The sequence below is a fragment of the Scleropages formosus genome, chromosome 13, assembly GCF_900964775.1.
Source record: "Scleropages formosus chromosome 13, fSclFor1.1, whole genome shotgun sequence".
In the NCBI taxonomy this organism is placed as follows: domain Eukaryota; kingdom Metazoa; phylum Chordata; class Actinopteri; order Osteoglossiformes; family Osteoglossidae; genus Scleropages; species Scleropages formosus.
This window is the reverse complement of record NC_041818.1, coordinates 7,554,102-7,564,038: the sequence shown is the minus strand read 5'-3', so window position 1 is coordinate 7,564,038 and position 9,937 is coordinate 7,554,102. Positions and strand designations below refer to the sequence as shown.

General features: G+C 39.6%; 1 protein-coding gene across 1 annotated transcript; it reads left to right on the top strand.

Moving 5' to 3' along the window:
* The first annotated feature begins 1,312 nt into the window (after positions 1–1,312).
* Positions 1,313–9,656, top strand: ercc6l (excision repair cross-complementation group 6-like). Its single transcript, XM_018737131.2, has 3 exons — positions 1,313–1,502; positions 1,950–1,991; positions 5,436–9,656. Exons 1-3 carry the CDS (start codon positions 1,432–1,434, stop codon positions 9,526–9,528), a joined length of 4,206 nt encoding a protein of 1,401 aa, XP_018592647.1. The 5' UTR covers positions 1,313–1,431; the 3' UTR covers positions 9,529–9,656.
* Positions 9,657–9,937: the final 281 nt, after the last annotated feature.

Genomic DNA, 9,937 nt, shown 5'->3' with positions numbered 1-9,937 from the left:
ATCTGCTAAATGAGTAAATGTAAATGTGAGTTTGTATGTCAAACTGTAATGGATATCATCACATAACTCTTGTCTTGTGATACTTTGCGTTTTTACATTGTACTAATCTTGTAACCAACCAACCAACGTGGATAATGTTGGTATGAGGATCAGCACCTCCAAGTCTGAATCCATGGTTCTCTCACAGAAAAGGTTGGCATGCCCCCTTCAGGCAAGGGGAGATAGTTTGCCCCAGATGGAGGAGTTTAAGTGTCTTGGAGTCTTATTCACGAGTGAGGGGAGAAGGAAGCATGAGATTGGCTGCAGACTGGGACGAGCAGCAGCAGTAATGTGGTCGCTGTACCGGACTGTGGTGATGAAGGGGGGGCCATAAGGCAAAGCTCTCTATTTACTGGTCGGTCTATGTCCCTACCCTCACCTATGGTCATGAACTCTGGGTAACAACTGAAAGAATAAGATCACGGATACAAGCGGCTGAAATGAGTTTTCTCCGCAGGGTGGTGGAACTCACTCTCCGTGACGTGGTGAGGAGTTCAGCCATCTAGGAGGAACTCCGAGTAGAGCCGCTACTCCTCCACATTGAGAGGAGCCAGTTGAGGTGGTTTGGGCATCTGGTGGAGATGCCCCCTGGGCACCTCCCTTTGGCGGTATACCAGGCATGGCAAACTGGGACAAGACCCTGAGGTCGGCACAGGACCCGCTGGAGAGATTATATCTCTCAGTTGGCCTGAGAGCAGCTGGGGATCCCCCAGGTTGAGCTGGAGTGAGTTTGCAAGGGACAGGGACTTTCGGCCTTCTCTACTCTCCCTATTGCAACTGCAACCCTAGAAGAACAAGCGGGCAAGAAATGGATGGATGGGTGGATGGATAATTTTGTACTCCATGGCATCAGCTAAATAATAATGGTAATAATATGGTACTTAGCATAATAATGGCAATAATAATAATAATAATAATAATTCTCCAGTGAACTGTCACTCTGTCCACGTTGTACATCTTGGGTATAATTATAAATTCTGGATGGATGGATGATTATGTAAGTAAGAAAGTGAAGCATTTTTATTTGTGTATTTTACATACCATACACGCATAAACGCTATTGTGTTGTATGCAGTCTAAATTTAACATCTGTTTAAGTGTAGTCTAATAACTGCGATTTTAAACTAAAAACCGACGTTTGTAAACTACGGCTTCTGCAGGGGCGACCGCAAGCCTGCTTTGAACCACCCAACTCTATGAAATGTTATGATTGGCTAATATACGTCACAGCCCTGCGTGCGCATGCGCAGAGGTCCTGCGTTCAAATGAAATTGGCGGGGAGAAGGGTGCTCAGTTTTTTCCACTCTTTTTTCGCCGTTTTGTGGGAGACCTGTTTTGCTGTCGTCTGTGAGCTGATTTTTCTTTAATTACCAGTACACCAGGCACTGTAGAATGGCTGAGTCTCCTGAGTATCAGCATTACGGTGGCGCCTTGGTGGAGAAGGTGGCGGAAAGGATGCAGAGGTAAGTTGAGCCAGTGCTTCAGCAGGATCACGTGACACGTCTGTGGTGTGTTGACGCACGCGCCGCTCCTGAGTCCTGTACAAAATGTTAAAGTTGTGTACCGGTTCAAACGATGCATAGAATGTAATTTTTGTAGTCTTCAGTTTAATTGCTAAATGTAGTTAATATTGCTGTTCTCGGTGTCTGTCTGTGTGTGTTCAGTTTGGCATGACATGTGTCTGCTGCTGTTTTGTTTAGTTTGAATAGCTACTTAAGCAGCTTAGTTTCTGTACAAAAAACTCCATATAAGATACTGACTGAACGAACTGACGTTTAAAAATGGTAATATAAGTGTTAATCCTAGTTTGGGGGGGGAAATGTTAGCTGGACATCATGATGATGTTGTGCTGTGCTGATGTATGACTATGAGCTGAAAAGAGATTGTAAACTGTACATATTCCTTTCTAGGTCACTGACGGTGGACTCGGACGAAACAGAGAAGTACCATGGGTATATATTTAAGATCCTGTCCTGACATCTGTTGTAATTCCTGTGACTTCGAAATAGTTGAACTTGAACAGTTCGCTTTACATTAGAGTTGAGCAATTTTTGGTAAGTCAGCTGCTATGCTGGCAAACCCCTCGCTGTTTGGTAAATTCAGGTGTTTTCCATGATGATACACCCATCTGGGCTCACGTCCACATCATGTGACTTTACCACTGAATGTGTCCTGGCAGGACTTGTGTGTTTAACATCCCACCCTTCCGCCTTATTTGTTTGCGTAGACTCATTAATGGTTGACAAGAAGCATGCGTAGTTTGCTGCCTAAAGCATCTCATTTTTTTGCCACAGGTAGTGTGGTGTTTGTGGCTTTCATTTGGCAAAGTTCAATGTTTGAATCCCACTTTTGTGCTACACTTGATCAAAAGACTTGCACAGAACTGATGCAATAAGTGTACTCCACTGTCTAAGTGTAGGTTATACATCTGTATTTAATTTTGATTTGTGTTATATAGCTGTAATTTTGATGATCTGGCATTGTAAGTCACCTTGAATAAAGGCTTCAGCTAAGTAAAGGTTAATGACATTTTTTTTATAAGGAGAATTCGGAACAGTTTCGTGCAGTTATCCCATGTTATTGTGCTTATTTATGTTTTCATAAGAAAGCAGATCAGTAGTGGTTTTGTTGATTTGGGTTCACTTAGACATGGATACATTTCTAGCTATTTCTACTCCACATTCCCATGTAGGTTTATTTTTGATCTTATGTTCTGTAGCTTAAGAAAAAGCAAATGTAGCTTACTGTGCTAAGCCTTTTAAAAATTTGCTGCAAGATTTTTTTTTTTAAGCCTGGTTAGTTAAGATGCAGCATTGGAGACCTTATGTCCTTAGGGAATGCTCTGCTTGAGTTTTCCTTGAAATGAAGGTGTTTTCAATTAATAATGAAACTGAGTGACCATTTGTATCAAGATTACATATTTTTCCATTTGGTTTATAGATTTTTGTACTGTACGTTAAAAACAATTTTATTGGCTAGTCAGTGTAATTTTACTCCCTCTTCACATCCACAGTTTTCATCAAAGTATTTATTTTCAGTGTACACGATACACTAGTTTCTTAACTTATGAACGTAACTGGGACCGGAAGTCTCATCGTAACTTTTCGTTCGTAAATCAAAACGCTACATCATAATCAAATGTTTAATTATAACAGATCTCACATTTTACAAATTAGATTCTGTAAAAACCTCAGAGAAAGGCAGATCTGCTGAAACTACTTATGTAATCTTATTTACAGTGAGTGTGTTCCATACTCTGTCCTGGAAACAAGGGGCATAAGGAGGGTACACCTTCTTTTCTTAACTTTGAAATGTTGATAACCTTGTAAGTCGACTTTGTCATAACTCCCCTTACACAGTATTACATGAATCATAAGGCTATATAAACAATTAACATAACTGATAGCTGGGTTGTGTGATAGGGGTTTCTTTTTTCCCCCTAATTTCACATATTAACCATTTTGAAATGATACTAAAATGGAATAGTAATATGATGTACAACATATTTTCATGCAATTATTTTCTCTTCTAATTTTGTTTTCTATCACTTATTTTTTGCACCATCAGAATGCATGCTTTTGCTTGCTATCCATTTTAAGTTTATAAAAAAAATAACTTGAATGAAATAACGGGGAACATTGTTAATGTTTTTGTAAATGCAATTGCTGGTGCAAACCGACTCGGTAAGAAATACATATGCCTTTCAGTAGTGGTGCCAACTGATGTTAACCTTTCAAGTCTCAGTAGCAGTTCTCAGTAGCAAATTTCCACAGTTAAATAAGAATGTAACACTGACAGAACTGATACTTAATGTTAAAATTTCCTTGCAAAAGTCTTGTAAGAGAATTTGATGTAAATATCTGTTCAAGTTTACCAGCCATGGCTGCTTTTCTTGAAATGTTTAGTCCTCTGCTGAAAATGCACTTTTATTTTAATCGTATTTTATCTTAGTTTATGCCTAGGTTTTCTAGAATGTTTCCACTTACATAGTGGTTACTTTTTTCTCATAGTTTTCTTCTAATAGCGAGTTTCAAGGTTTCCCATTACTAATAGAACAGGGTTGTGTGCAGTGAAAACCCACTACAACGGCTTGTCCAAATGTTTCATTTTCTTGTACAGCAGGCTGTTAATTATAATGGGATTTTTGCCTGTTACACAGTCTTGTTGACTTCCATATATGTTTGCGAGATCCTGAAAAAGACACAACAGTACAGTACACATATGTATGTATGCACTCAACCTTGCATCAGTAACTAACGACCAAACTCCCGCCCCCAAATTATTGGTTCAGGGTTGTCATTCAGCATAATGACAAAGTAAACATGGAATGAAAACTCATGGGAAAATTTCAGGAAATTAGAAAGCACAAAAAAAATTAAACAATGTACAGAAACATAATTATATTCAGCAGAAGGCAATATGGGAGAACTATGTCCTATAACTGACACTCGATTACAACCATCGATTGTCTAATATCACAATGGGAGCAGTATATTCAGTATTTTTATTGATAATTTGGCTGATGCTTTTCTTTATTACTGTGTTAAGTTAAAATGATTCGCCCATGTATACAGCTAGGTAATTTTTCTACTGGAGCAATTCTGGCTAAGTACTTTGCAAGAGTGTAGTAAAAACAGGAGTGAGATTTGAACCTTGATTCTTCAAGTCCTTATATAAATAACTTATAAACAATTAACAGAGTAGTTAAAATCATTGTGATGTTCTTGGTTCTTTCTGGGAAAAGGACTAAGGATGGATGGTCTTCAAAAGCCATAATTGTGTAACAGCTTTAACATAATACTTTATATTAGTGTAAATGAAGCCATAATCTCATGATCAAATGATCTAGCGTCAACTATTTGTAACACTACATCGGGCCTGGTAACAGCTTTGTGTTCGTGTGCATTGCAGTTAACATAGCAAGTGTTCTGGGAACCTTTGTCATGAACATTCATGAGAACAAGTGATTATTGACAATGAATTAATGAAAATACATTCAAGGAAAATTTTGTCAAATATTTTAATGCCTTTTAGCTGTTTAGTTTTAGGTAATGTATTTTCTTCCAGAAGCTAATTTTTCCCTGATAAGAAATACATCTGATCCCTTCACAATGTGATTTTCACTTCATGGGGTGATTTTGCAGAACAAATTAATTCTTAAGTGAGGGATGGGTGTAGTCATTTCATGCTGACATCTCATCTGTATTGTGGATATCTAATTACTGTTTATTATATTGCAAGATTGCTCTCAGATTTTTGTGATAATGATTTTATAAATTGTATGGAACTTAAAACTGTAAGTTGCTTTGGAGAAAAGTCATCTGAATGAATAAATGTAAATCTAAGATGAAATGAGTAAAAAGACTTGTAACTGTTTATTTTATTTTTAAAAACAGGTATATTAAAGAAGGCAAACAAGCTGCCCGACAAGGTGACATGGCAAAATCCCTAGAATTTTTCAAGCTGGCACATCAAATTCATCCAAGTGAGAAACTTAAAAGCAGAATTAAGATGATTCAGCAGGCTGTAGAAGAAATAGAGCAACAGACATCGGAGAGTGAGGATGAGGAATTTGTTAATGTGAACAACAGTGGCTTGATGCTTTTCAAAGAACTGCATGAAAAGCTGTATGAACACCAAAAAGAAGGAATAGCTTTTCTGTACGGACTGCACAGGGATGGCAGAAAGGGAGGCATTTTAGCTGATGACATGGGATTAGGGAAAACAATTCAGATAATTGGATTTCTTTCTGGAATGTATGATGCTGAATTAATTAAACACACCCTTCTTGTAATGCCTACTTCTCTAATTGGGAACTGGACAAAGGAATTTGCAAAGTGGACCCCAGGCATGAGGGTTAAGGAGTTCCATGGCAGTAGTAAAACGGAGCGCAACAGAAATCTAGAGAAGATTCAACGACGAGGTGGTGTCGTCATTACCACCTACCAGATGCTGATCAACAACTGGGATCTTCTGTCCTCTTACAATGGCCAGGAGTTTAAATGGGATTATGTTATCCTAGATGAGGCACACAAAATCAAAACATCCTCCACAAAAACTTCTAAAAGTGCACATGCCATACCAGCAAAACATCGCATTTTACTTACTGGCACTCCTGTGCAGAACAACTTGAGGGAGATGTGGGCATTGTTTGACTTTGCATGCCAAGGGTCCCTACTTGGTACATCCAAGACCTTTAAGGCTGAGTATGAAAACCCCATTACTCGAGCTAGGGAGAAGGATGCAACACCAGGTGAGAGAGCTCTGGGTCTTAAGATTTCCGAAAATCTGATGAGCATCATAAGTCCGTACTTCTTACGAAGAACAAAGCAGGAGGTTCAAAATAAAAAAGAAACGGAAAATGTCAACAGTGGTAATTCTAATTTGGAGGATAAGGAGAATAGAAATCCAAATTCCGGTGATGTGGAAATGCCATCTCTCACAAGGAAAAATGACTTCATTGTGTGGACATATCTGAGTGCTGTCCAGGAGGACATCTACAACCAGTTTATATCCCTGGATCATATAAAGGAACTACTCATGACGACCCGCTCACCACTAGCACAATTGAACATTCTGAAAAAGTTGTGTGATCATCCAAGACTTTTGTCAGCCAGAGCTGTTGCTCAGTTAGGATTACAAGAGGGGATTATCCCTGATCAGGAAAATGATGATGAAAATGAATCTGCAGCTTGCAGAATTGACAACATATCAGATGAAATCCTGGTGTCAGAATCTGGTAAATTGACATTTCTTGTGGCCCTTTTAGAAAGGCTTCGAGAAGAAGGCTGTCGCACACTTGTGTTCTCTCAGTCAAGGAAGATGTTGGACATCATTGACAGAGTATTGGTTAACAGAGGTTTCAAGATTCTAAGGATTGATGGCACTGTAATTCATCTGCAAGAAAGAGAGAGACGCATTGATCTTTTCCAGAAAAAAAAAGACTATTCAGTGTTTCTTCTTACTACACAGGTGGGAGGTGTTGGGCTCACTCTAACTGCAGCAAACAGAGTGGTGATTTTTGACCCTAGCTGGAATCCAGCCACAGATGCCCAGGCTGTAGACAGAGCTTATCGAATTGGGCAGAAGGAAAATGTTGTGATTTATAGGTTGATCACTTGTGCAACTGTAGAGGAAAAGATATATAGACGTCAGGTGTTCAAAGACTCCTTGATAAGACAAACTACAGGAGATAAAAAGAACCCATTCCGCTATTTCAGTCAGCAGGAGCTTAAAGAGTTGTTTAAACTTGAAAATACCCGGTCGTCATCTACACAACTCCAGTTGCAATCCATGCATTCCAAGCACAGGCGCACAGATCCTGAGCTAGATGAACATCTTGCTTACCTGCACACCATGGAGATGTTTGGCATCTCTGACCATGACCTCATGTTTTCCCAAGATACAGCATTACATGAAGATTGCCCTGAAGATGAGGAGTCTCATGTATATATAGAAAATCGGGTGCAGAAAGCTCACGAGCTCATGAAAGCTGAATCAGAGCTGCACAAGCAATTTGTAGACAACATTGCCACAAGCACAGAGCCTGCACATCTTCGAAAATCAGACCCCTCAAGAACTCATGGAAAACCTGTCAAGGCAGAGCTTACCTTCCCGGTTGTTATCTCCAGTAGTGAAAATGAAGGCTGTTCTTCAGTGGTGGACCTCACCCAGTCAATCTCTGACAATGAGGAGCACGCCCAAAATATCAGCCCTAAAACAACCTTTATGAAAGTAGAGCCCACCTCCCCTACTGTTGGTACCTCAACCTTAAACTTCTCCCATACTGGTTCTAACACTGAGGAGCAGGTCCAAAATGTGAGCATGAAGTTAACTGATCTTGTTCTTATTGATGACAATGCTGAAGAGGACTCTGCCGAACTTAAAGTGACAAAAGAGGGTGAAATTACGAAGAAAAATAGCACTAGCTCTTTTAATCAATCTCTTGGAACATCTACAGATAAGATTAACGTATTTGACACTTCGGTTCAGGAAGTTGAGAACAGCATGTCATTTTCCATTGTCCATGAGGATGCTCATGAAAAAGATAAAGAGGATGCAGTTGCTGATTTCAGAAATAAATTCAGTTCTGCTAATTTGGAAAGTATTGAGGAACCTCCAAAACCTCAGAGTCTCTCTCTTTGTGATAGCCCAACAATGGACGAAAGGGTTCCACTTGTTAAATCTGTGAATTTAAGATTATCAGGCCTTCAAAAATTAGACTATGAACTTGACTGCTTTGCTGATGAGTCCTTGAAAAGCGATTCCAACGCTGAATCTCTCCAGGGTAACTTCAATTTGCAGCTGGAAGACAGTGACTATGGTGAGTGCCCTGAAAATAAAGCTTCTGCCCTAGATGAGACAGGCCATGGCATCCACCTACAGGGGGAAACCAGCCTTGAAGAAAAAGGGCAATCCCCTGTGGGAAGTGTTAAGTATGATGCCAGTGTTTCTTCAGTGAAAGAAATGAGTGCTAGTTGCACGAGTAATGACCACATGGCACAGGAGCTGTCTTTCATTTATTCTGTTCATAACAAGAAAAAAGCTCAAGTAATTTATGATAGTGATGACAATGGCATTGGTGAGGGAGAAGATCAGAAAGTTAATCTTAGTACCTACTCAGGGGAATGTCAGTCCTCTGTGAAAAATGTTGGTGAGCAACAAGACATCAGTTTGTCCCCAGTGAATGACACAAGTGTTAGCTTGAATAACGAACAATCAGCAGAGGAAGTGTCCTTTATTTGTTCTGTTCGTAAAAAGAGAACAGCCCAGGTAATTTCTGATAGCGACAATAATGACAGTACTATGGATAAGAAAGAGGATAATGAAGTTGTGGTCAGCAGTGCATTTATAGAACCATTTGAACAAGAGGGGCCCTCCACTCCAAGGCATGAAAGAATTTTAGCATGTTCTACACCTAACAGAAAAAGCTTTGGTGGAAATACATCTGTTGCATCGCGGAGGTCTTTCATAGATGCTGTGATGGATGATGTGGAAGACCTGGATGAGGAGTTGGAGGAGGAGCAGGCCTCGGATTACTCCACCAGTGAGGCTGAGATGATGGGCTCAACAAGAGAGTCTGTAATGGAAGAGGAAGAACCTAGTGGTGAGACACTGAACACAGACAATGAGGCAGAAGAGAACGGAAGTGAGCTACATTCAACAGAGTCTGAGGTTGACGAAGTTGAAAGTGTGCTAGAGGAATCGACTGGTGATGTTGAGCTAGCATCGGATGAGATGATGGAGCAATGCACTCGGGAATATGAGCCATCACAAAGCACCAGAGGCAACCCCACAGTTATTAGCAGAATGCTGTATTCACAGGAGAAAGATTACGAGAACTTTGTGAAAAGAGGGAAGGAATACTACTCAGAAGGGAAGCTTAAAGAGGCTTTGGAATTCTTTATTAAAGCTCTTGACATTAAAAGTGGGGATCCTCAAATTCAGCTAATGACTATACAGCTTTACCGCCAACTCAGCCAGAATTAATTGTAGTTCACTGGTAACAAAAGTTTGTAAGAATCTGCACTTTTCTGCTTTTTTTGTATTTAAATGTTCTTAAGCTGTTTGAGCTGCCATTTGAAAGTATGTTAACATGTTCCTTGCTATACACTAGAAGACCCTAAAATCATGGAATGGTAATTTGAACAATCTTCTGACTGTGTTCTTGTCTCATTTTGTTAATGATAATATGAGGGGAAAAATAAAAATATTAATGAGAAAAGCAATCACCTTACTCCTGCTATTTTTGAGCAAACCTTTAGTTTTTGCATTACATGACCACATGGTGGTGCTCAGTTGTTTCCCACAAAGTGTGCACTGTGAGTGAAAATGTCTTCTGTTAGGTATGAGCTTCTTTAGGATAAGCGCTGTGTTGTACATTGCTTACATTATGCGT

What these genes read in the sequence shown, in the direction of transcription:
- ercc6l (XM_018737131.2), top strand. Translation starts at nt 1,432, where the DNA reads ATGGCTGAGTCTCCTGAGTATCAGCATTACGGTGGCGCCTTGGTGGAG. An exon ending in GTGGCGGAAAGGATGCAGAG is followed by an intron (nt 1,503 to 1,949) that starts GTAAGTTGAGCC and finishes ATTCCTTTCTAG; the next exon opens with GTCACTGACGGTGGACTCGG. An exon ending in GAAACAGAGAAGTACCATGG is followed by an intron (nt 1,992 to 5,435) that starts GTATATATTTAA and finishes TTTTAAAAACAG; the next exon opens with GTATATTAAAGAAGGCAAAC.